Raw genomic sequence first — 27329 nt, forward strand, 5'->3', positions numbered from 1 at the left:
AAAACATGAATAAATTAATAAACTAAATTGAAATTTAAAAAAAAAAGATGGAACAAACACAATTTAAATAATTTAAATTAAAATAATTAATAAACGACTCGGTTAATGCGCATATAAATTCTTAAGCAATGTTTTTGAAGGAATTCATTATTTTATCAATATACTATGTCAAATTATATTTAATTAATTCAACAACATACAATAACCAAGTGTACTTTTGTTATTTAATAGTTGCAATTGCAACAATGAATGGTGGATTTCTCTAGCTTTCGTTTTTTAGTATATGACTATCAGCATGTACTCTATCTCATATGTTGTTAGGACCGGATAGATGTTTAGAGGGGGTGAACGAATACCTATTAAAACTTTCGGTATTATTGTTTTGAGCTAACAAAATACAATCGCTTTATCTCAACTCAGTTGAGTCACAAGTTAACAAGGTAAAATATATGCGCAGAAAAAGAATTGTGTTCAAAGTTGAACCAAATAGATACCATCACGATAATGCCAAAAATATTCATGATGTTCAGTAGTTTTTCGTTGATGAAAATACTGTAAAACAACCAATTCAAGCTGATTTTGATGGAGAAAATGGAGAAGAAATGCATCATCCTTTGGAGAATGCATAATATGTAGAGTACAAGCAACAATCAATAATCAATCAACATATTTCAGTCAATGAGACAGAAAATGAACAAAGATCTCAACGATTTAGAAGAAGAGCAACATGGATGACAAATTATGAAGTAACTGGTGATAACCAAATTGAAGATTAATTTGTTCATTTTGCTCTACTTTCATATTGTGATCCAGTAGCTTTTGAAGAAGGTGTCAAAGAATCAAAATAGGAAAAGGCAATGGATGCTGAAATCACATCCATCGATAAAAATAAAACTTGGGAACTCATCGAGCTTCCAAAAGGTCAAAAAACGATGTGTGGAGTAGATTTACAAGATTAAATTGAAAGAAAATGGAAAGCCGACAAATTCAAGGCACCGTTGGTAGCAAAAGATTACAAACAAGAGTTTGGAGTCGGTTATAAAAAAATATTTGCTCAGTTGCAAGACATGATACGATCAGATTGGTAATTGACTTAGTAGCGCAATATTTATGGTATATCTTCTATTTGGCTGTGAAATCGACGTTCTTACATGGAGACTTGGAAGAACATATATGTATCCATCAACCTCCTTGTTATATTAAGTTGGAAATGAGCATAAAGTGTATAAATTGAAAAAAACTTTGTATGGGTTAAAGCAAGTCCCACGAGCTTAGTATAGTCGAATTGAGACTTATTTTTTAAGGTATGTTTTCAAAAAAGTTCATATGAGTATAAACTTTGTACAAAATTGAAGATGAAGGAAAAATCTCATTGTTTGTTTATATGTTAATGATATTATATTCTCTGAAAATGATAGTGTCATGTTTGGAAAATTTAAGAAGTCCATGATGGTTGAGTTTGATATGTAGGATCTTGGCAAGATGCATCATTTTCTTGGTATGAAGTAGTTCAATTTACTTATGAGATTTTTATTTCACTAAAGAAACGTGTTCAAAAAGTTTTGTGCAGATTTAATATGAAGAAATGTAATTATGCAAGTACTCCCGTAGAATATGGTTTGAAGATAACAAAAATTTGTGAAGGAAAGAAGATTGACAACACATTTTACAAGCAAATTGTTAGAAGCTTTATGTATTTGACAGCAACAATGTCGGATATTATGTATTCTTTCAGTCTCATAAGCAGATACATTGAGAATCCTACAGAAATGCATTTTTAAGTTGTTAACAGGATTTTATGATGTCGACAACGAACACAAGAACTTGGTCTCTTCTATAAGAAAGGAGAACAATCAGATTTGAAGGAGATCGAGATGATAGAAAAAGAACTTAAGGATATGATTTTTTTTCTTAGATCAAGCGGTTGTTCCATGCACTTCGAAGAAACAATCAATTGTTACTTTATCAACCATTGAAGCTAAATTTGTTGCATCAACTTCACGTGCATGTCAAGCTATTTGGTTGAGAAAAATTCTTGAAGAGCTTAAATTCAAGAATCATGATCTTTTTGCAATTTATTATGATAATAGTTTAGCCATAAAACTATCAAAGAATCTAGTCCTTCATGGAAGAAGCAAGCTCATTGATGTGAAATATCAATTTTAAGTGACTTCACAAAGAATGAAACAATTGATCTCATCTATTGCAAAAGTGAAAACCAAGTCCCTGAAATTGCCTGCATTTCATAAACTAAGGGAGCTACTTGGTATTAGCATACTACAAAACAAATTTGAGGGATGATGTTCTTATTAAGCCGATGTTTACGTTATCGGTTTAAGGGAGATATTATTGAATTGTTAAAGGTTTGTCGAAGTACTTAGTTATCTGTCTTGTCAAATAAAGTCTGTTAGTCATTGTTTACTATTAACAAAGTATTACAGAAAATAATTATCTTAGCATATTTGTTATTTCATGGTTTAGTGGTCAAATATTGTTGCTATTTTTATGGTTTTCTTCATATGTATATTTGCCTATAAAAGGCTCATTGCTGAATAAATAAAATATATAACAGAAAACAAAATTCTTCTCTTTGTTTGATTTATATTTTATTATCTGAACCACTAACCACAAATCTATATGTTCATTTAACTTGAAGTTTAAAAAATACAATTCGAACCATTTTTGCTTATAAAACGTATGTTTATTTGGCTTGAAGTTTAAAAAATTAAGTTTGAACTATTTTTTATTATGAAACATAGAAAATATATATACCTTTAAAAAATATTAATAATAGCCTACTTTTTCATGTGAAAGAATACATAATAAAAAAATATGTAAGAAATATTAATATCATTCAAATTTTTATTTGAAATAATGCATAGTTATGTATCAATTAAATAAATAAATAAACTAAATTAAACTAAAAATATATCAATTATTAACTAATAATAGGGAAAATAATGCATAATGATGTATCAATCTATCAATTAAATAAATTAACTTTATTTAACTTGAAGTTTAAAAAATTAAGTCTGAACCTCTAACTAAAAATTAATATGTTCATTTAGCTTAAATTTTAAAAAATTAAAAACATACATTAATCGTATGTAAATCAATCAAATCAACAAACGTTAGAGCAACATTATATGAGTATGTTCATTTTAATAAGTCGGTGAAATCACAATACATTATTATTAATATTACAAAAAATAAAAAACTAAATATTCACATCGTGATGTCCTCAAAATTATTTCAAAAACAATAAAGCACCAACATCTACAAATATTTATTTAAGCTAAATTTATATATCGAAACATATGCAAATCAAATATTAGATCACTAAAAATGTATGGATGAATGTTATAGATAAATATAAATGAGATAATGACAAATTTATATATTCATTTAACTTTAAGCTAAAAAAGTTAAGTATGAATCATTTTTTGTTAAAAAAAATAGAAAATTTATTATATGTTTAAAAAATACTAACCACAAATTTATATGTTTATTTAATTTGAAGTTTAATAAATACATTTTAAATTATTTTTGGTTATAAAGCATATATGTTTATTTAATTTGAAGTTTGAAAAATTAAGTCTGAACAGCTAACAAAAAATCTAACAAAAATTTATATGTTCATGTAACTTGAAGTTTAAAAAATTAAGTCCTTACCATTTTTGATTATAAAACATAGAAAATATTTTAAAAAATAGAAAAATTTATTGTAGGTTTAAAAAATACTAACCATAAATTTATATATATGTTCATTTAACTTGAAGTTTAAAAAATAAAGTTTGAACTATTTTTAGGTATAAAACAAATATGTTTTTTAACTTGAAGTTTTAAAAATTAAATCCGAACCGTTAACCAAAAATTTATATGTTTATGTATTTGAAGTTTAAAAAAACATAGAAAATATATTAAAAAATAAAAAATATATTGTAGGTTAAAAAAATACTAACCATATATTTATATGTTCATTTAAATTGAAGTTTAAAAAATAAAGTTTGAACTATTTTTAGTTATCAAACATATATATTTTTTTAATTTGAAGTTTAAAAAATTAAGTCTGAATCACTAACTAAAAATTTATTTAACTTGAAGTTTTAAAAATTAAGTCCGAACCGCTAACCAAAAATTTATATGTTCATATAACTTGAAGTTTAAAAAATTAGGTACGAACCATTTTTGGTTATAAAGCATAGAAAATATATTAGAAAATAGAAAATATATTTTAGGTTTAAAAAATACTAACCATAAATTTATATGTTCATTTCACTTGAAGTTTAAAAAATAAAGTTTGAACTATTTTTAGTTATAAAACAGATATTTTTTTTTTAATTTGAAGTTTTAAAAAATTAAATTCGAACCGCTAACAAAAATTTATATGTACATGTAACTTGAAGTTTACTAATCATAAATTGATATGTTCATTTAAATTGAAATTTAAAAAATAAAATTGGAACTTTTTTTATTTATAAAACATATATGTTTTTTTTAACTTAAAGTTTAAAAATTAAGTTCGAACCGCTAACAAAAAATTTATATGTTCATTTAAATCGAAGTTTAAAAAATAAATTTTGAACTATTTTTATTTATAAAACATATATATGTTTTTTTAAACTTAAAGTTTAAAAAATTAAGTTCGAATTGTTAACAAAAAAATTATATATATATGTTAATTTAACTTGAAGTTTAAAAAATAAAGTTTGAACTATTTTTAGGTATAAAACATATATGTTTTTTTAACTTGAAGTTTTAAAAATTAAATCCGAACAGTTAACCAAAAATTTATATATTCATGTAACTTGAAGTTTAAAAAAATTTAAGTTCAAACCATTTTTTATTATAAAGCTTAGAAAATATATTGATGTGAAATAATGCATAGTAAAATAAAATGTATTAATGAAACAAATTAGATAATTATATAAGAAAATTGAAAAGTCACCTAAATAAATAAATAAGATATTAATTAAGTAATAGTTGGAAAAGGTGGAAAAGGGTAACCAAGTAAATTCACAATTCAAACTCATAGATTTATAATAGACTAGGAACGTACACGTGCGATGCACGTGGGTGACTAATAATAAAAAATATAATCACGAGAATTAGATAATGTTTAAAATCGTTTGAATAATATCTTGTTTATGAGTGTTTATCAATCTTAATATATCAAAACACAATACATAAAAATACATCATGACAATAAATAATATATATTCACTTATTTATATGACATTTTTCAATCTACGACATAACGACAGCTCTCTTAAATGATAAATTAGCAAAAATATTTTTCATCCAAATATCTTTCAAAAGGAAAAACAATAAAAATAAAATTAACAGAATAGTGAATTTTACCAAAATCAAAACTAAAATGTACTTAAATAGAGTATATATAGACAAATGTCAAATAAAATTCTCTTAATTTACTAAATTATCATTATTAAATTTGTTATTAAGTTAAATATCACTTGTGCTTTTGCTAACTTTTAACTCATTGCGAATTTTATTTAATTTCTATGTTTTTTTAGAATACATATTATAGATAATTAATTTTATATTAGAATCAATCATTTATAAATTAATATTTATGATTAATAATTTCAGTAAAATAAAATTTTAACATAATATCACTCAAATAAAGATGTATATTAAAACACATTTATAAATAAAATAATATGTAATATTCAGTTAAAAATATCATATGTAAAATTGTAATATATAATAATAAATTATCAATATAATTCATATTTATTATAAGAATTATATTGATTAAAATTTTTTAAAGGATTATATCATAAAATTAGTTCAAAAGTAGAATTAATTTTCATTCTTTTTAATTTATCATTACTTTTTCTTTATATGAATAAAGTTGAAATAAATCAAACTAATCAAATTATACGGTAAATAAAATGTAGATTTTTTTTTTTGCAAAAAAAAATCATAAAGAATCTACATGCACGCAATGTTCATTTTCATTGGAAAAAGATCATAAGAAAAATGATATTTACTGACAGGATTTTAATGAAACTTGTAGAAAAGTGTAAGCTCAATATATATTGAGATATTAATTAAATATCATAATTTAAGAAATTAAAAATAAAATAAAGTATCATATTAAAGTATTTTGTAATATTTGTCGTTAATTCAACCAAATAATGAAATAAGGTTACTATCATTTTCAATCTCAATCCTTAAATATATTTTTCTCAAATAATTACAACACGTTATTAATTTAGTTAAATTAACATAATATTAATCGAGTTATACCCGATCACAAACAAATGATCTCATCCGAAAGCAAACCGATATACTATCCTAACAACACTTTTCCCAACTATTTCATCATGAAAAATTTTGAGTGGAGGTGATGGTAGCAATCATTTACCCACACATACGCTCCGTTGAGTTGCTATAATAATAATAATAATAATAATAGTAATAATAATAATATACTATTTATTAATAATCACGACTTAGTTAATATGATGTGGTACATCAGTAATATTTAAACAATGAGGTTAAAAGTTCATAATATAATAAAACTAAAATAAATATAGATTAATTTATAATTCGAAAGAGAATAACTTAAAATGACATCAAAATAAATATTTGAAAATTAAAATAATCTCGTAATTTTGTGAAAGATGATAAATATATTATATAGATTAATTGAACTGTAAAAAAGATGAAAGAAAAGAAACGATGACAAAACACGAACCATCAATAAATTAAACTCATTAAATCAAGGAAATTAACGTAACATCAAATAATTAAGTAAAAAAATTCATAGAAAGAAGAAAATAGATAATCACTAAAATAAAATGAAATACTAAAAGATACAATGTATTAAACAAAGTAATGTAATAAAAGTAAAATAAATGTAGACTATATAGTTTGGATAGAGAAGCTTAAAATAATCATCAAAATAAATTCTTAGAGACCAAGATATAAACTTCAAATTTTGTGAATTGACAAGAATTAACCGAAATCTGAAAAAAAAAAAAAAAACAAGAATAAGAAATGTAGAACTACAAGGCGGAAAAAGTAAGAATGAATTTAAGTATTTAAAATTAAATATTTTGGTGTCTAAATTTAATTTTGTTCAATTTTATTTTGAATTAATTGATAGTTGGGAAAAAAACAAACTCGAGTGGGTGGTAAATGGGTCGAGTGGACAGAGATTATCATGTGTTTGTGGTGGATTTTTAATTTTAGATCGAATGGATGGTGAGTAGATCGATTTTGAGTCTAGTGGGTGGAAAGTGAATCGAGTTTGGGATTTGGTTTAGGGTTTGTTTAACTCCAACATGTTCCCTGGATCGAGTCCTTATCATTCATTATGATATTATGTTTGTCTTGTGCTTATTCTTTTGCAATCGTGTCATTTGCCATTTGCCATTTGCAAATTCAGGTTGCATATTTTCTACTGAATCCACCTGGACAAACTCAGAATCAAATGAAACCGTTTATAAAATACCAAGATTATTTGCAACATACTGTTTTTGCAACTATCTCAGTTCCCTGTGAGCAAAAGATATCCACGCCCATTTGTCGTTGCTTGCATCATCAGAACCACATTATTGATTGCTGATTGGGCCCAGTCCGTTTGTTTTCAGTTATGCTCCGGCGGAAACCGGCTTTCATCAATGTCGCCCACCGCCGTAAGATCGGTGACCTGCCTCTCCATCAACCGCCTCCATCTCAACCGGTAAAATCCTCATCTCTCCCTCTTCTGGCGGACCAATGCAAATCAATGGACCAACTCAAGCAAATCCAATGTCAAATGGTCATCAAAGCACGGATTCAAGATACCTACGCTGCAAGTCGCTTGCTCAACTTCTGTGCTCTATCTTCTTCCGGAGACATTCATTACGCTGTCAAACTATTGGAACACACTTCCCAACCGAATTTGTTCATGTGGAACACTATAATCAGAGCTCTAGCTGGTAGCTCGAACCCCGATAAAGGTTTGCTTTTTTATAAGAAAATGCGAGATCATGGCATTAAACCCAGAAAACACACCTTTCCTTTTGTTCTCAAGGCTTGTTCGAAAATGAATTCGATCAAATGTTGTGAACAGGTGCATGCCCATCTTTTGATATTTGGTTTGGACGCTGATTTGCACGTTGTGAATGGTTTGATAAGGGCGTATTCGGTTTCGGGCGGTCTTGATGATGCACGAAAGGTGTTTGATGACATTCCTTGCAGGAGCTTGAGTATTTGGACGACTATGATCTGTGGGTATGCTCAGAATAGTTCTGCTGAGGAAGCGATCAGGCTGTTCTATGCTATGCTTTCAAATGCGTTTGAACCTAATGAAATCGTGTTTTCCTCTGTCTTGTCAGCATGCGCACATTCGGGGTGCCTGGATTTGGGAGAGAAGATTCACATTTATATCGAGGAGAAAGGAATTGAATTGGGAGTGATTCTTGGGACTGCATTAGTGAGCATGTATGCGAAAAATGGAGCTCTGTTGAAAGCAAAACAATGCTTTGATCGTTTGAAAGAAAAAAATATTGCTACTTGGAATGCAATAATTTGTGGGCTGGCAGTCCACGGTCATGCAGAAGAAGCCATCAGGATGTTCAGAATGCTGGAGCAAGAAAGAGTAGGGCCAAATGATATCACATTTGTTGGTGTTTTATCTGCTTGCTGTCATGCTGGGTTGTTGTCCTTTGGTCGTGAAATTTTCAATTCCATGAAGGTTTATGGTGTTGAACCCAAAATAGAGCATTATGGATGCATTGTGGACCTTCTTGGGCGAGGAGGGCAGGTTTTGGAGGCCGAAGAATTAATAAAAGGAATGGTTTGGCAAGCTGACGTGGTGATTTGGGGAGCACTGTTGAGTGCCTGTAAGGATTGTGGAAATATTGAGGTTGCTGAACGAGCAGTGGAGAAAATTCTTGAACTGGATCCACAAAATCATGGGGTTTTTATTATTTTGTCTAATATGTATGCCGAGAGTGGACGATGGGACGATGTAACGAAGCGAAGAAAGATGATGAGGGAAGGAAGTTTGAAGAAAACAGCGGGAAGGAGCCTTGTGGGTGCTACCTGATCGCTTGGATTTGATGTATGGGGATTCAAAGACTTGGTTAGAAACGGTAACACCACACAATAAACTTTAATTGGCGAATGTGCCTCTGTCTTGAAAGAGATCATTTTTTTACTGGAGAAAGACGTGTGAATTGAAAAACTTTGATTTGAACTTGGCAGACTGATGGAATACCAGCCCCTAGATCTGGACATTGAACTTAACAGATATCGGTTTCAAGTTGGGAAGTGGGGTTACTTAGGATTTGACTTGTAGAATTGGTTTTCTCAGCTTCAGCTCATTCTTGCTCATTGTTCTGATCCAGATTTTTATGGCTGAAGAATTTTGCAGGTTTCAGCCGAGCTATGCTTATTATTTATCAAGAAAAGACCATGGACTCCACATAATACAAATGAAATATGAATTATTCTTGAAAATTTTCATTGTTCTCTATCTTATCACTTCATTTTATTTAGTGATAAAAATGGCTATTCCTGCACAACGACGTTGCAAGAAAACATGAGGTTCAATAGTCGAAGAATCATTTGATTTTGGTCAGATACTTGGTCATTATCTTCGCTTTAAAATAGGTCGATGCATATTGGTTTATTTTCCATCGGTTAAAGTCAAATTACATTATTGATTCCGGAATTTGACCCGACCCTGTTTTTTTTAAGTACTAAAAAGTTCTCGTATATATGGAAGCTACAGTTTGACCATCGTGGCGTACAGACTGATACATTATTTATCTTCCACATGAATGAATCTTGGGTCCTCTCTCATCAGATGAAGCTAACAGCAATGTTCTTCACATCCATCTTCCTGGCCGTTGCTTCTGCAGGTAAATCAAACGAACTTCATTCATCTTGTCTAAAATATTCTCACCCACCAAGTAACACATCAGATTCGAACTTTTTCTTGTATATTTCAGATATTTTGCAGAATCCGGATTTCGAGCTGCCACCTTCCAACTGGAAGGAAACCCCCACTTCCCCATTATTTCCATTAGACGCAAACAGTACCATCCCTGGATGGACATTCGAAGGTGCAGTTGAATACGCTACGGTTGGAGAAGATCTATCTTTTCCCCGGAAGGGCCATGCTATATTGTTGGGTCAGGATGGCAAAATCAACCAAACTTTTACTGCAAAAGGTGATACAGTACAGTTCCTGATGACATTCACGCTGGCTATTGTTGGCCAGAACTGCAATTCAAATGCCAGCCTCGTGGTTTCAGCTCCTGACAGCTCCGCACAATTTTCTTTTTCTGGGAAATACGGGAAAAAATTATGGGAAGTTTATTGTCACCAGATAGGGAGCTGGGGAGATGGAGATTCCATAAATTTAGTGCTCCAAAGTCAAGCTATTGATGCAGATATCAATTCTACATGTTGGCCGGTAGTTGATAATCTCTTACTCAGCACCATTGGAACACTAAATCAAGATAAAGGTACTCCTTTTCTTATCTTTAGATCTCGTTCGTTTTCTTTGGTCTTGGATCCGTTACTTAGAGGACCGCAAAGGCCGTTGGCTGGTACAGCCTGAACCTAGGCCAGCGTTGCAACTTGGATGAAAGCTGTCTATTATTTTTTACTTTGCCAAAATGCGTCGTGGGAAGACTTAATGTCGGGGCCCGAAAAATGTTGTGGTTTTGTTGGTCAGAAAATTGGGTTTGACTTGCTTCTAGTTAAAGTAATTTCAAAAGGCCACTGTTAATGTTCAATCCACGTATCTTTCGTGGAAATTGAAAAAATATATTACACCAAGATCAAATCATTCGAGTGTGGATTTTAAGGGGCGGTTTCACAAAATTTAGTTTTTTGAATCTAATCATAACTTTCTTCATGATATTTTTGATACAGAGGAACAGTAGCAAACTAGTAATGTAGATGCACATCGAGTAAAAACAATGAAACATGCGTATGCTTATGCGTACACTTGCAATTTTTCATATTTCTCACTTCTCACAAAAGCTTTTCATGTCGCCTTTCACACTTGATTTGTTAGTTCAATCTAATTATTATCCAAAACAGTTAATCTTCTGCCCAACGGTGGTTTTGAATTTGGGCCATCTTTCCTGGAATTCACCAATGATGGAGTTCTCCTAGATTCAGAACCAAGCCTGATTGAATCTGCTCTACAGCAATGGACAGTAATGGGAACCGTGAAGTACATAGACTCTAACAGCTACTTCGTCCCAGAAGGCAAGTCTGCCGTTGAGTTGGTCTCAGGAGTCTCTGCTGGTGTACAAACAGCAAAAGAACTTTCAAAAGAGTCAAGTTAAGACTTGGAATTCATGCTTGGAGATGCAAATGACTCATGCACTGGAGATTTTACAGTTGGAGTCTTAGCAGGATCTACAGTCCAGAATTTCACAATCCAAAGTGATGGAACTGGATCGGCCAAGAAATTCTCGTTGGCATTCAGGGTATCCGGGCCAAGTCCAACAATCATAAGCTTTCAAAGCTATACTACTAAACAAAGAGAAGATGGTGTGTTTTGTGGCCCTGTCATTGATGCTGTCATTTTACGCAGTTCACGCGGACACATATCACGTCTGAATGGTGCTTCTGTGATTGCCTTGCTACTTGTAGCTCTTCTGAAAATGAGGGAGCTACTATGAGATTTTTTTCATTTTTTTAAAAAAATTGGCTACTAAGAGATTTCTTTTTTTGAAGAAATACTATGAAATTTGAATGACGTTTGAATGGGCAAATACCTTTTTCCACATTTTCCATTGGCAGGACAAGTAAATCTATAGTGTCCGATGTACACAAACAGATGACTGATGCAACTTTATTTTAATTAACCAGTCTAAAGCCTATGTACTTGCTAAGTAATAGGCAGCCCTAGGCTCACAAATATATTTCGTTAATATTAAGAAAGGCGTTTCACATGTAAATCAAATTTACACCAGAGTACATCGGTTTTATTGATTACAAACAATTATTGCTCCTCTAATGTTGATCAACAAAGGCCGTCGCCTGTACACTTCCACATTCACCTTACTTGTTCTTTTGGATTCTAACACTTCTTTCAAGTAAATTAGTCGTACATACACATTAAAATATGGAAGTCATGATACTAGTTAAAACAGAGGATCATGCGAGAGCATCTGTTGATAATCTGTAAAGCTCAATGTGAGGTAAGACGTGGTGATAGCGGGCTATACATGCTTCGTTTTCAGTTTTCGTAGTCGATAATAAATACGCCCACTGGGATTAGGTGATTAACACTTGACAGATGCATGTTGTATTATTAAATGATGGATTTTTAAAACTTGGTTTGAAATTAATATGTTATATTAGTAGAAATAATAAAGTTCGCTAGAATAGTGATAATTTCACAAATAGGTACTCAAGACTTCCAAATTCAAAATTCTTGAAGAAGATGTAATGCATGGTTCGTCGGAACGGTCGTTATGCGGCCGGAACGAGCGGAACGGAACGGAGACGGTGGCCACCGTTCCAAAGTTCCAGGCCAAATCGTTTGTTGTTTTGTGGCGGCGTTCTGCGACGTTTTATCGGCCGCATAAAAAGGTGTAGCGGAACGGTTTTAGTATGTAGCGACGGTTTTATGTATGAACCGTCGCTACGAGCGACGGTTTATATGTAGCGACGGTTTTATTTACCCGTCGTCGATTTACATCGGCAACGGTTTTAAGACAACCGTCGCTAATATTGCGACGGTTTTATTAAAACCGTCGCTACTATACAGACGGTTTGAATTTTAAAAAAAATAAAGATTTCACGGATTCAAGAATCCACAAGTCAACTATTTCTATTGAGAAATTTTCATTACAAAGTGTGAAAAAAACTAAGTTAATTATAAATTTTTTTTATTTTAATTGATGTTAAATAATTTGTAACATCACTTTATATAAGATTTGATTGTTATTATTAGTCAATCACTCTAAATTGATTCAAATTTGTGCGAATTTATATATATCCAATCGAAAATATTTTAATGTTTTAATTAAGTAAATACAAATAACTTTTAATATTTTATTTAATTTTTGATATGATTGGAAATATTTTAAATATAATGACGATATAAATTGTGTTCAATAAATTGTTAATAAAATTTTAAAAATATTTAAATTTCTTATTTACATCAAATATTCTATTTAAATGATATTTCTTATGGTAATGGTTATTGTTTATGGTTATGTTTATTGAAATGGTAATAGAATGGTTATGTTATTGGTATTATATTTCATAGTTGTTGATGATTATGGAAATGAACGTGTAGAGTAGAAAGTGGATCTTGAGCCAAATAGGAAATGGAAGTGCAGAAACTGTATGAAAAATGTGGCAGTAGTTATGGTTTTTAGTTATGATAGATCATTTGATTTTTCAACATCTGGTACACATGGAATTAGACATCGTGGATTTGATTATGGGTCGTCTCAATATATTGTTGATAGATACAATGAATCTTCATCATCTATATGGCGGGGTGTTAGACGTCATGGTCCCGAGTATAGATCTTCAAGTACAGCTGATAGTTCTACTGTGTATCATGGATTCGGATACTATAATCGTCGTGACGAAAAACTATAATTGTGTTATTATTGTAAAATAGTTTTGTATTGATATATTAATTTGTAATAACTTCATATATTTTATTTTTTAGTATGATAGTAATTTATATTTTAATGTTTTTATCAATTTTTTGAATTTATTAATTTTTTTATACAATCATTCCGCAATATAACATTGGAACTGGAACGGTAGTTGCCGTTCCAAGTACCGCAACCGTTCCGACAAACCATGATGTAATGGGTATTAATGACACTGTGTGAACAAGTTGCCAATAACTGGTGATAACTTATCTATTACGACTCTTTGAGCTGCACGGGCAAATACCCACTGAAACTGTGATAACTTGAAATACAAATACATCAGCCACAAATGAAGTGAGCAACCACAATTCATGAACTTTCATTCTTATATATCTTGTTATGTTCAAGTATCTGCAGAAAAAAAAAAGAAGAAGAAACCATGGGAATGAATTTGCTGAGACAGCATCACAAGGTCTAAACAGAATGAATCTCAATTTCCATCAAATAATATAACTTTAAAAAACATACCTGTACAAAACTCAAGATTTTTACTCCCTTCCACCTGACAACAAGATGCTAAACAACAGAGTTCACCCACTTCAAACGTTGAAGAAGTAATTTATACTCTTGACTCCTAGACCATTCATCGATTTCCCGAGCACGCAGAACGGGAAGCGGATGGGAAAGTTGCCGTGTTTGAGCATTCCTGTACAATGTTGAACTGAATAATTTATATTTACAGCCATACACAGACACAAAATTCACGCGAAAGTAACTTGTGTGACCTTATATACCACCCAACCGGGCTGGAAGAAGCCTTTTCGTAAGAACGAGCCTGCTCCAGAAAAGCATCCACGTTTAATTGATCTGCCAGGGAGGGGGAGCCACCGGCTAATTTCATCAGCACAGAGATGACCACCTCTTGTGGGGGACATTGGAAGAAAATGATGGTGAAAAATAAGTTTATCAAATTACAAATATAAATTATCAGTCATAATAATACATCTACCTACCTTTGGGTCTCGAGCAACAAGAAGGGCTGCACGATCACAAGTGAGCTCTGCTGCCCGAAGCCAGCGGAAAAGCTGTTCTTCAAGTCTCTGAGCAATCAGATTGCCAAGGCCTGTAAACAAAACAATGGAGCTTGTCAAATGGAAAGAATGATTTGGTTTCCAGATTGGCAACCTTAACATGGTATACTGAAAATCAAATATACTCTGTACAGACAGAGCTCCATCATATGGAAAATCTAACTTTTAATCTGGTGACCCAATGAAAAACCACTTAATCAAGACACTACATAAGACCTTTAAAATCTGAATTCGAATCAAGTTGAAAGCTGAAAAAGCAAATTCTTACCGGGTAGAGTATATGCTCCAAGAGTAAGAATATTAGCAAATGTTAACCACACACCATGGTCACACTTCAGATGGCCTAACTCATGAGCCAACACAGCCTATACATGAAAAAAACAATAATAAATAAGTAGAATACTTTTATTTCTCCACAACCATAAATCTACACAACGTAACTCAAAATCACGACATTTCAAAATTACAAGAAAACTTATATAATAAGATAAGTATATATTAAACGACACATTGCATATTTGAGAAAACAATGACCTGCAACTCCTTCCTATTCAGAAGCTCCACTAAGCTCGTGTGAATAACAACAAATGGTTTTTTCCCGCTAATAGCTAGAGTGTAAGCGTTGGGTACAGGACTTTGTCGCACATATAAATCAGGTGACTCAATGTTGAGTATACTGGAGGCTTCCACCATCAACTGATGAAGTTCAGGGAGCTGCTTAAAACAAGTAAAACCCAATTAAGTCGGTAAATGAAGGTAAAAAAGTTTAAAAGGAATCCATATGAACAACGATAGCAATCAATATTCTAATTTTCAGAATTCAAACATGTCCATAACTGGCCTATGTGTATGAGAACTGGTATTTACTAAATCTGATAACCTGATTTTCAGATACAAGAACAGATGTCCCTATATTCTCAAGAAGCATGACTTGTTCCGCAACAGTTCCTGGAATTAAAAGTATAAATAATGGGAAACAAACTGTCATTCTGCGATTTAGAAATAGCTAATAAACTGTAGAACAAAGAATAACAAACCGAAAGGAATTACTTTACCCAACAAAGCTTTTCCAATTTCGTTTAACCCTGGAATCGCTCTCAAAATCAACGTATTCTGAATAAAAAAATCCACATACAAAACACAGTCAGCAGAAGAAATCTAAAAATACGAACTGAAACTTCTCAAAAGAAAGTGACGACCAAAATCCTCAATTACTTGTCTATCAAGAGGATGCCTGAACTCATCCGCATCAAGATCGCGAATGCCAACCAACGAAGCAGCTCGGCAAAAAATATCGTTTCCTCTACGCGTAATTTTCCTCAAACATTTAAACTGAAAACTACCAGAAATCTTGATTGTGTGCTTGTTCGTAGCATGAGAACAGAAGCTAATAGGGGACAATTTCTCGCCGGAGTAAAGCGCCGGAATGGGAATTGCGGCCATAGATGGAGCTGAAGAGGATAAATTAGAGGCGTAAGTTAGCGTCTGAGCTCAAGCTTCTGGTCGTTTTGTGTTGTTGGATTGTGTCCACAGCCCTTCACTCTTGATGGTGATCATTTACGGCCATTTCCTTTTCTGTTGACTCATGAAGCCGGTAGTATCTCGAAGGGCATTTTAGTCATTTAAACCATAAAATTCTTGAAAAACGGTTTTTAATAATTATTTATTTCGTATTTGGATGGGAAATTAAAAATTGAATATGAGAGTAGCACAAGACCACAAAGTTAGAAAACACGGGTAATCCCATTTCCATTCAAACAATACATGATAATCGACGCCTTCTGATAATCCCCAACTCTATTCTTGAAGAAATTTGTCTTCTCCTAAAGGCTAATTATAGTCGAACAGATTCTGCATGGTAAATCTTTCTGTATCCCCGAGCATTCAGCAATCTATTTGACACAAACTCTATGTATTGGCTCATTAATTAGATCCCTTTCACACCTACCAATGTGCAAGGAAAGGCGTCGCAGACGAATTCCCTCTCGATATTCACCGCATTTGCGATTATCCCTTTCACTCTCTCCTTGCTCATCTTCATCTTCAACAAGCTGTATAGCAAACAGGCGAAGTTGCAGTGCAACCTTTAGTCTCTCGAGATTAGCTTGTTTGAGAGAGGCAGTTCCGACATTAGCCCACACTTTTTGAGCCATAATATGGCGCAGAAGCTTCTAGAAAAGATTATACCTTCGACACAAGCAAAGGTCATTATTCACTCAACGAATGATTCTGACCCGTCATCCAGTGGAGGGCACACTTGGACTTCGTTTCGATGCAGGGGACGGTTTCGATTGCGCAGAAGAACAGGTTCTTCTCGAAAAATCTTTTATTTAAATTTCGATCAGAAGGTTGTACATCTCGGCGTGGATGTTCTTGAAGGCGAATTGGAAGCCGTAAAAGGCTCGAGCCTCCGAGATCTAGACCTCCTTCGTGAATTTGTCAGAGTATGTGTCCACTGTCCACAATTTAACTTATGGCTTAGATTTTATTGACTCTTATGTAAATAATATTTATTTTAATAATATTTTACAGAGTTTTATCCAATTATAATATTTATTTTATATGTATACTTATGCAAGCTACGTCATTGAAGTTTTATAATATACTTTGGTTCCATAATGTCAATTTCTCAAGGTTGATCATGAAATTCATCACATGTTTACTGTATTTTAAATTTGTTCATACTCAATTCGGTTGTCTAAAACAAGGATAAAGGTCGCTCGAGATTAGCAACTATGATATAAACATCATGTTTCATTGGTAAAAGCATAAATATTTCCATTCATACAGATGATTGATAATGAGATATATCATGGAATAACCCTCCTCTGAATTTCCTAGTTGCTATCATTTATCGAATGAATTAGTACTTGGTTATGGCCGTAAAACATTAGTTATTAGAATCGGGACAATGTGGAAGTGCTATGTACTAAAATTGCACTTTGACTCGTTTAACGACTCCAGAAGAATTATCAGGTGTTAATATTGGGTATAGTCCCGACATACGTAAGAGTCGATGCTTTCTAGTCGTAGATTCATCGATCACTTGCGAGTGTGGATATCATATATGATCTGATGAGTTAATAGTATGAGAAATCTCTGGCCAGAGTTATATATGTGCTTCAGAAAAGGTGGTTATCTAGTTACACGTCTGATGCCACTATTACTCAAAGATTATCGCATTGTTATTAAATTCATTTGCAACTCTCGATAAATCAATGCTGGCAAATTCGATCGAGATATATGAAAGAAGATATCGTATTGTACGTTACTGGTTCTTGCATGCACTATCAATGATATCTAGGAGATCACGAGGCGATAATACTAGACGTTCTTAATATTTCAAATTCTATGAAGTTTTTTTCTTTCCTATAGCTGATAAAATCGTTGTTAAAGAGATTTGTCGTTCTTGACTCTGCTTCATGATCTGATTGGTCAATCAGACTTGAGTTCTGACATTCTTTTGATCAATGGATCGATACATAGAAGGGGAGGCTAACTAGGATAAACTCGTATAAGAAACAAATGTTATTTCTAATAACGTGAGTTTTGAACTCACGACTAGCTACATCCATGAACCATTGAAGGTCGAACAATTATTGGATTTTGTGTTCCCGTTGAGATAGTCAAATTCAAGGATTTGGATTTGATGACCTAGTTTGATGGAGATCAAACCTAAAGCTTATAAATGAGTTTATAAGTGAATTTCATATTTAGAAGTATGGAAGTTAGCTTGACTGTTAATTTTGTAAAAAGAATACAACTTACTGATTTAGTGAAGGGGTTCACAAAATAAGAAACTATAAAGAATGAGTAAATGAAAAATTTTGATATTTGAAATTTTCACTCTGCTTCATAATAACGAGATTTGTATTCTCGTCACATTGACGATGTTGGATCTTTGATTATGATTATGATGCAATCATTGTTAGTTAATAAATGGATTATTAAACTTATATTTACTATTCTGGTAATTAAATAATTAATTATCCTACTAGGTCAAATAATATAGGAAAGTTCTATATGATTTTACAAACTATTGATTAGATAAAGGTTATACAATCTTATCATGTTTATTCAAGTTTGATTTGACAAGGGTTATGTAATCCTATAGCAAGTCAAACGATAATATATTAGTGCAGTAATTTAATATGAGATAATATGTATCAATAATAACGTATCATTACAAAGATATCTTGTCAAGTGATACAGTGACTGTTCAGGACTCTGAAATGAATATTGTATGCTAAATTAGTGGCTCCCACCAACATTTGACGTAACACTTTTTCCTACGTACTCAAGTAGGATCCGTACAATCGATAATTTACGAGCCAAAGTGAACTCATATTTTCGGACCAAAATCATGTCGTGCAATTAGGGATGGAAACTTTCCCCACGGGTTTGGGGCCCCGCAAAGAAAAACCGAAATGGGGATGGGAATCCCCGATTTTTTCGGGTTCGGGTTCGAGGATTTTTTTAAATCCCCGATGTAATTCGGGATGAGTATGAAATTACTATCCACATCCTCGAAATCCCCGAACCCGCCCCGAAAATAATATCAATAATAAAATAATCGTATTATTAATATTAATAATATAATAATCATATTATTTTTTAAAATATTAATCATCTTATTATTATTATTATTATAATATTGATATTGATATTAATATTAATATTGTCTCTAATAATAATAGATAATAATAATTTTTGGTTTGAGAACATCTTCGAATTCGTCGTCGTCTTGTCATATTAATATTTTTGAAACGGAGATGAGAAGTTGATCCCCGGAATTTCGGGTTTGGGGATTCCCCGAACCCGAAAAAGCGAGGATCGGGACGGGTATGCGGGTGAGGATGTAATTCGGGGATGGGGATGGTAATGGCAAATCCGCCTCCGTCCCGGCCCATTGCCATCCCTACGTGCAATGGACTAGAAATTTGGTACGTAAACCAATGCTCAGGCTCCCGTCATTCAACATGCATTCAGTCAATAGCCGATCAGAAAATAGATATGAAACAATAACATGACAGAAAATCAAATACGTTGAGTTATTTTTATATGTGAAATGCACAATATGATACAACATATATGAATAAACAAAAATTTGTGAAACTTTACAATAAATTTGAGGCAAAAAAGCAAAAGATTCAAATCTCGCGAGAGAAACCTCACTTTAATGACTTACAATTCTTTCAACCCAAGCCAAGATGATTTCGTATAAATCTTATTGGGGTAATTTTACACTGGTTAGAACCAAAAATAGTTGTTGGAATCTTTTAAAAATCATTTTCGTACAAAAGTTTTCCTGATAGTTTTCTTTAAAACTTTAAAAATTCATAACAAATAAAACATAAATCCAAAAATCACCAAACTTTCCAAAAAGGCTTAAAATAGTGCATAAATGATCAGAAGTCAAAAGAGTGGCCATCAGAGTGGCGTGTGAGGTATCAGAGCGGTGAATGTAGCTCACGTGCCACCATATCAGCGTGTGGACGAATTCTGACTACCGCTCATTGCCGGAAATTTTTCTAAGAACTTGTCTCGACTAGACCTACAATTTTCGTTCAGAACTTGTTTTTAAATTTCGAGACAGTGCCCAGATTTTGAAAAACCAAGATGATGATCAAGTTTATATCAACCCTGGAATCATCGGCACACATGTAAAAGTAGAAAACATTTTGAACAACTTTAATGTTGTGACCAAAGTAAGATTTGCCAAAGAAATATAAGAAACACAAGATAGAAGTAGTCACCTCAAAACAGATTTTTCTAGAAATATTTCAGAAATTGTTTTTCACGAACACGAAAATCTGAGAAGCTTTGGATTGAGATCTTGTTACACCTCCAATACAATATGATTTTTAGGTCTGAGAAGAGTGTTGTAAAAATTTGAGATTTTTAAGAAAGTTTGGTATTTTTCCTTGAAATTTCTTTATTTTATCGCTCCTGATTCCACTTTTTATGATTCACAATAATCTACTCTTGATAAAAGTTTTTGGGTAATGCTATGTGTACATAATGGGTTACATAGAGGCTTACATGTAATTATTAATTAATTATTAAATTACAATTAAACCCTCATCCTAAATTGATAGACTACACATTCCATTCATTATTTCTTCTCCCATCAATAATATTAAATTGTTTTTTTAAATGCAAGTCCTGAGATTTATCATACAATTTTTTTAAAAAAAATATATTTTGATAAATATTATATTTTTCAATATTTAATAAATCATATAAAAAATTAATAGTAATGATTTTTAAAATTAAAAAAATTAATGATTGTAACTACAATAATAAATTATTATATTGTCAAAATTAGAATTAGACAAACGAAACAATCTACAATCTCTTTTACGAATCTACATCTAAAACAAACGAAACAACAAATTGGAAGAAAAAAACTAACCTTAATTTACAGTAATAAAGATGTAAAACAAAGAGAATAGATGGTCGTCTCGATAAGCAATAGAATATTTCTATGATCTCGATTTTTTCTTCGTCTTTACCGCATATGGATTTGGAAGCGAGGGTTGGGAGAGGAGAAGAAAGATACGGTCAATCGATTTGGAGTGAGGGCTGAGATAGGAAAAGAAATAATTAATAGAATAGGTAGTCTATCAATTTAGGGTGAGGGTTTTATTTGTAATTTAATAATTAATTAATAATTACATGTAAGCCTCTATGTAACCCATTATGTACACATAGCATTTTCCAAAGTTTTTTGTCTCATTTTAAAAAAATCGAAATCTTTATTTATTGGTAATTATCTGTGGGCAGTAATCCGCTGCGACGAGCGAATTAATTCATGTACACCTGAGAATATAAGAAACTTGGACACTAGTGTACTATTACCTGTTAACTCTCGTTGGGGATAAGAAAGGTAACGAGCCACAAACCCACAAAATTGGTCATTGCCGCAGTAATGGCGGTTGCGAGTTTGAGTTTCAATCTAGTGGGGGCGTTCAACGGCCTAACCATTGGTTCCAGCTCGTCCTCTGCTTTTTTGAGAGGAGAATTTGGTTCGATTCAAAGCGTAGGGAAAAATTTCTCTGTTTCTTTTCCGATTAGATCTCCTTTGACGATTGAATCCGCACATAAGAAGGGAGCCGGAAGCACAAAGAACGGAAGGGACTCTCCCGGCCAGAGGCTTGGAGTCAAAATTTACGGCGACCAAGCGGCTAAACCCGGTTCCATCATCGTTCGCCAGCGTGGCACCAAGGTTTAAACCCTGACGCCTATTCATTCTATGTTGCATATACTTGAATGAGTTAACATTTTCTCTGAAACAAATTCAAAAATCATTTTATCTGCTCTTGATGTTTATTTAGTATACGAAACGGTTCTGTTTTGTGTTTATTTTCATGGAAAATCTTCTATGGCAGCAGGAATCCACAATCGGTTAGTTGTATTTGTGATAAACTTGACCACATCTTATAAATCAAAGATTTAAAATGAGTTACTTGAATTAATCATTTTCGTAAAGACGAATACAAAGTAGATGTTATAGAGGTCATTGCGCAGTCACGCAGGTCCGGGCTCGGGGCGTGACAGAATGGTATCAAAGACTGTCACCGGTATGGAACACCGGAAAATAAGTGTTCGTGCATGGGATCCACCTCTTGAAACTGCATGACAAAATGTTACATGATGAGAGCCATTTCTTGAATCTGTAGGAGACACCTCTAGATTCTTGACACTGGTGGATCGAGAGGTTAGGCCGCGACGTCCTCGTCGCATTCGAAAAGAGGGGTGATTGTGATACTCTTCACCCACATTTTAAAAATGAAAATTTTAAAATGAGTTTAGGATGACTTACATCTTCTATAGAAATTTGAGTTAATCATTTTCATGTAAAGTGAAGACGAATAAAAAATAGTTGCTATAAAGCCTCATCGTACAGTCACGCAGGCGCAGACCCGAGCTCGGGACGTGACAGGATTTCATCTAATGAATGAAGCGTGCGATGTCTTGTGTTTGAAGAACATATATACTTGTATCCAAGTGCATAAATCCATATTTAGATCTGAGTTTGCGAATGGAATGCGTTTTTTATTTCTTTCAGCAGTAACATTGGTGCAAAAAATGGTGGAAGTTTCCGAATGATGTAAGTTAAATAAAGAAATGGTTCTCTCGATTGTCCTATATTGTTCTACATTCATCCTTTTCGAGTGCGTGAGATGCCAACTTTTACGCCACTTTGACAAGTAGTTTACCTCGATTGTAGTCTTGGCAGTTCTACAACATACTTGGTTTAACTGCTAATTTCTTAAACTTCATCTGTATTATCTCTATTTAGCTTCCTTTGCTCATCATTTTATAATGCTTTCAACAGTAATTTTCTGGCATCTTAAAGGTTGTGGTTGTTGAGTTCAATTTTCTTGACTTTGGCAGTTTCATCCAGGAAAAAATGTTGGAATTGGCAAGGATCACACTATCTTCTCATTGATTGATGGGCTGGTCAAATTCGAGAAGTTTGGTCCTGATAAGAAGAAGGTTCATCTCTATCAACTTTAGCATGCGAATATGTTCTTTTTCTTCTGATGAAGTGATTATGATGGCCATCTTTTCATGAAATCCATAGATCAGTGTTTATCCACGCATTGTTCAACCCGAAAACCCGTTGAGTTACAGAGCAAGGAAGAGGGAGTCCTTTAGGTTGCAACGTGAACGCAGAAGAGCGAGAAAGGAAGGTGTAGTGACTGAGCCACAGCTGGTGCTTGCCTATGCTGCTGAATCCCCGGAAGATACTTCTGCTTGTTAACCTGCTGGGAATTGCAGTTTCTTTGTAACAATTGAAATTATGAGCATAACTTGTAATTAATGCTCGGATGCCAACTTCTGCTGCTGCTGCTGTTTGATTTTTATTTTTATTTCCTGATTTTGTCAAGAAATGAATGTTCAACACGTTAGAACAAGTTGATTTCAAAACTACATTAAAGCGATATACGTTAAGGCAGGTACTGCTGTACGTTGAAACGACAAAAGCTTTAAACTTAGTGATTCTTCGAAGATGGAAGTTTATAATCATAACATATATGTCGTTGGTTCGTTCTTTGGCTAAATTTATAGCATATTGCTACTGCTAGAAGGTTTGTAAAATGTAATTTTGAAACATGAATAGCTTGAACTTTTTTATCCCAGCCTGCACCAATTAGGTTTTGACCTTTGATTGTCAAGATTGAATAAAACGTATAGAATGTGCAATTGTCAAGTGATTCTGAATTATATGGCATTTTATAAATTGCACAAAGATCTGTAAACTGCCGTTGGTTGGATTTCATTACATAACACGATCATCAAGAATTTCACGAACCAAGACGATAATCCTTCTTGAAACGAAAAAGTTCCTGGTCTTACTTTGTCTGAGAAGGTGAACGGCTAGGTTGTCTTCTCTCTTTTTCAATGGCTCGAGGAACAAAAGCAAAACCTCGAGTGTGGCGGCGGCCAAAACTGATTGATGAAGGAGAGTCAGAGGTGCTTAGTCTTGACACTGCTGAAACAAGTGTGTCCATGCTATCTTCCTCCACCTGCATATTTGCAGCCGAGGAAGCCTCTACTGATCCTTTCTCGTGAAGGAATTTCTGCCTGTGTTTCTTTGATGGATTGGCTTTCTTAAACTCAAATGAAGCCGGGAATTTATGCTTGTCTATCAGATGTTGCTGCCGGCTCTTGTAGTTCATCAGCTTTGCACAGCAGCCTTCAACAAGGCATTCATACTATACACATAAATCATATAAGTCGAGCCTTCAACAAGGCATTTCACAAGACACATCTTAACATTCAATTGTAACTCAAATTTTTTTCAAAAAAATGAATCCAAAAAGCGTTTGTGTATAACTGAATTTAAGTCGAGAAAATTACCATGGCAAATCCACGGGCAACTTTGGCCTGAAAGAAAGAATCATGAGATTCAGAAACATGTATGCTAAGTAGGCGTGATGTTGGGAACACTTTTGAACAGACTGAACAAGATGCCTGGTGTCGAGCATTATAGTGATCTTCAAATTCCTCCAATGATTTAAGATGTGCGCCACAACCAACAATTGGGCAGGACACTTCACTGATTTAAAAAAAAAAATTCAATGAGGTCCGATGAACTAGAGAAGACATGTTTGAAAAAAAATGGACCAAAAATTTTTCGAGTCCCATTTTGACTATATTGGAGATAATATTTTAAAAGGAAAGATAAGGAGTATATTTAATAATTCACAAAAATTCATGGTACTAACAAATTCATTTACTGCCAGCCATGAACGAGTAAAGAAAAAACTTGATATTGCATGAATAATGAGATTAAGAAACTGCAGACACTAAGCTACAATCATACATCATTTATCAATAGTCTCTCATGCACAGGAAAGTTCAGGATCAACTCGATAACAAAGATCATGCACTTATTTTCCTTAAATTCAGATATTAGAATAGACAGCATGCCACTGGTTCCTTGCATCCTTAGTTTAACAGTACTTTGCACAGGTATGAAATGATTTACGGAAAAGCAGAAAATGCAATGCATATAATTATATTTTGGATGAGAAAAACATTTATATTTACATCTTGTAGCTAAATATACGCAAATAGACAAAAACAGAGTTTGTCTTTACCCTGCGTTATGTGCTTTAAATGATTCATATCATCGAATAGCATGTATGCTAAACCAGCCATTACAACCATACCTGTTCCCCCCATCTTCCAAATTTTGAAGCTGCTGCTTTTCCGCATCTGTCAAATCCAATGCAATCTATAGAAGAAATAAATTCAACTTGATAGATTTTGTTTTGCTGACTTTTTGAGAAAACAACAAATAGAACACTCTCTCCATAAGATTACACACTAGATCAAGAAGTTTGAGTAAATTCTTAAAGTACAAACTATAAACAACTTCCCTGATTATCTAGATTAAGAAAAGCTTCAAGCTTTTAAAATATTTGGTTAACAAAAAATCGACAGTTTCAAATGATTGCAGACCTCAAATAACATCTTTTCTCTAATTTAGATTTCAGAAGCTCCGAAACCACCACCGAACGCATCCTAATCGAATCAATCATGCAGAAATTACAACTATACTCTTTGTATTTCCAAGTACCAAGAAACATCAGAAGCAAAGAACTCTGCCTCCAACCTCTATACTTTACACATTTAACTGAGGCAGTCGACCATAAACACTCGAATCACCTAAAATCAACTAATGAGTAATTTAAGACAAATACTATCAAGTACATTTAAAGGCAACCAATTCCATACAAAAACTGAGAAGAAAAATAAGAACCAAAATCACCCGAAAATCAAATATAGGTAAAATCGCCACTAACAGATAACGGCAAAATCAACAATACCATGAATATCAAATCAAATTGTGTACCAAATCAACAATACCTGTTTGGCGAGAAGTTCTCTCTCCAAGTTTCCAGCCTCGAAGAAAGGAAAATCGGGTCCAAAACTTCGTCTGAGTGGATTCCAAAAGGGAAATTCGAAGCCAGTTCTGCTCCCTTCAACCTCCATTTCCATTTCCCCCTTCATCAGAAAATTGGAAAATTAACATTATTATTTTATTTATGTTAGAGATTGGACCAGGCGGTAGCCCACTTTCAGATGGATTGGGCTTCCAATACGAGGTTATAAGTGGGCTAATAGTATATATTGAGTTTGGCTCAACCCAAACAAATTATTGTCATGACAAAATTTTAAATTTGATTTTTAATTTTTTAATAAATATTTATCTAAAAAAATCAACTATAGAAGAGAAAAACAAAATCGTTCTTATTAAATTAAAAAAAAAATAAGAACAAATTTACATAGTAAAGCCTCAAGAAACTTTGAACTATGCAAGCATAAAATATTATACGGTGCCGGTATGACTCAAATATTTCATATAATTTCAACAAAAAATATAATAGAATGAATTGAAAGTGAATTTGTGTATGAATTCAACCACTGAATTCTTGTTTGCTCTCTGCGCGGAGCAAACCAAGCTTTTTCATTTTTTTTTTTTAAAAATCCAGAGTCAGCTGTTGAGCTCTTCCATACAGCATCCGGACATGATCAAGGAACTTGAGAAGAAGCAAATGCCGCAGTTGCACTTTGGTGGTTCATCAGCAAATGAAGACATCAAGCTATGTTGATGAGCTTGTCGTACAAGCTACTGGCAATTACGCCTAGAGAATACTAACGGGAATGGACCAGTGTATATAACTGTGTCAAGATTGCACCACACACCCCAGCAAAATCCTTCAGTATTCCCACAACAGGACCACGGCTTTTGGAAAGTTTTGCACACAATGCAGCTGTGTTGAAATATGTCTCGCCATTAGCACCCACAAAAATAAGGATGCACATCTAACAATTTGTCAAGACTCTCGAAGACTTCAAAATGTCATGGCAAGCATTCAATTCTAAATGAGATTTGCTGAATAACAGCTTGGTCTCGCCCCAGCCCCAGGAAATCATAAAACAACTGCAGCAGAAATAAAAGGCTTTTTAAATCAATATTCTACACTTCAGCCTTGGGTTATGCATGATAAATTTATTCCCTTAAAATATAGTTCCACGAAAATCCAGAGAAAAAGTTTGAATTTGGACATGAACTTTGATCAAACTAGCATTGTTCATATATAAAGCTCAAATG

The 27329-nt window shown here is 32.9% G+C and overlaps 5 protein-coding genes and 1 pseudogene across 11 annotated transcripts; 3 read left to right on the plus strand and 3 right to left on the minus strand.

Annotated features, from left to right (window-relative positions):
- Positions 1-7247: 7247 nt before the first annotated feature.
- On the plus strand, positions 7248-11740 carry LOC140825634 (pentatricopeptide repeat-containing protein At5g56310-like). Of its 6 annotated transcripts, none has more exons than XM_073187961.1 (4): positions 7248-9110; positions 9728-9881; positions 9972-10490; positions 11074-11740. In XM_073187961.1, the coding sequence occupies exon 1, from the start codon at positions 7625-7627 to the stop codon at positions 9062-9064; it is 1440 nt and encodes a 479-aa protein (XP_073044062.1). In that variant the 5' UTR covers positions 7248-7624; the 3' UTR covers positions 9065-9110; positions 9728-9881; positions 9972-10490; positions 11074-11740. The 6 variants fall into 6 exon arrangements, with proteins under 6 accessions (XP_073044062.1, XP_073043818.1, XP_073043897.1 ...); XM_073187717.1 differs by having other exon boundaries at positions 7249-9391; positions 9718-9881; XM_073187796.1 differs by having other exon boundaries at positions 7249-9391.
- LOC140814450 (protein BIIDXI) lies at positions 9797-11324 on the plus strand. The gene is made up of 3 exons (XM_073173453.1): positions 9797-9881; positions 9972-10490; positions 11074-11324. Exons 1-3 carry the CDS (start codon positions 9797-9799, stop codon positions 11322-11324), a joined length of 855 nt encoding a protein of 284 aa, XP_073029554.1.
- A 2101-nt stretch (positions 11741-13841) lies between the features above and the next one.
- On the minus strand, positions 13842-16270 carry LOC140825969 (plastoglobule-localized metallopeptidase 48, chloroplastic). 2 transcript variants are annotated; one of them, XR_012116772.1, is made up of 9 exons: positions 15911-16270; positions 15751-15808; positions 15576-15643; positions 15230-15409; positions 14964-15060; positions 14618-14727; positions 14390-14471; positions 14133-14310; positions 13842-14015 (listed from the first exon to the last, which is right to left on the minus strand). XR_012116772.1 is itself a non-coding variant. In XM_073188073.1 (9 exons), the coding sequence occupies exons 1-8, from the start codon at positions 16136-16138 to the stop codon at positions 14181-14183; spliced, it is 1005 nt and encodes a 334-aa protein (XP_073044174.1). In that variant the 5' UTR covers positions 16139-16267; the 3' UTR covers positions 13842-14015; positions 14133-14180. The 2 variants fall into 2 exon arrangements, 1 of the variants encoding a protein (XP_073044174.1); XM_073188073.1 differs by having other exon boundaries at positions 14390-14523; positions 15911-16267.
- Positions 16271-16333: 63 nt separating this feature from the next.
- LOC140814460 (ribonucleoside-diphosphate reductase small chain-like) lies at positions 16334-19611 on the minus strand (annotated as a pseudogene).
- A 1930-nt stretch (positions 19612-21541) lies between these two features.
- On the plus strand, positions 21542-23648 carry LOC140826228 (large ribosomal subunit protein bL27c). The gene is made up of 3 exons (XM_073188459.1): positions 21542-21923; positions 23096-23197; positions 23286-23648. Exons 1-3 carry the CDS (start codon positions 21627-21629, stop codon positions 23463-23465), a joined length of 579 nt encoding a protein of 192 aa, XP_073044560.1. The 5' UTR covers positions 21542-21626; the 3' UTR covers positions 23466-23648.
- A 268-nt stretch (positions 23649-23916) lies between these two features.
- On the minus strand, positions 23917-26300 carry LOC140826148 (uncharacterized). The gene is made up of 4 exons (XM_073188342.1): positions 26081-26300; positions 25381-25445; positions 24566-24764; positions 23917-24420 (listed from the first exon to the last, which is right to left on the minus strand). Exons 1-4 carry the CDS (start codon positions 26222-26224, stop codon positions 24058-24060), a joined length of 771 nt encoding a protein of 256 aa, XP_073044443.1. The 5' UTR covers positions 26225-26300; the 3' UTR covers positions 23917-24057.
- Between the last annotated feature and the right edge of the window lie 1029 nt (positions 26301-27329).

The sequence above is a fragment of the Primulina eburnea genome, chromosome 1 (genome assembly GCF_022965805.1).
Source record: "Primulina eburnea isolate SZY01 chromosome 1, ASM2296580v1, whole genome shotgun sequence".
NCBI classification, from domain to species: domain Eukaryota; kingdom Viridiplantae; phylum Streptophyta; class Magnoliopsida; order Lamiales; family Gesneriaceae; genus Primulina; species Primulina eburnea.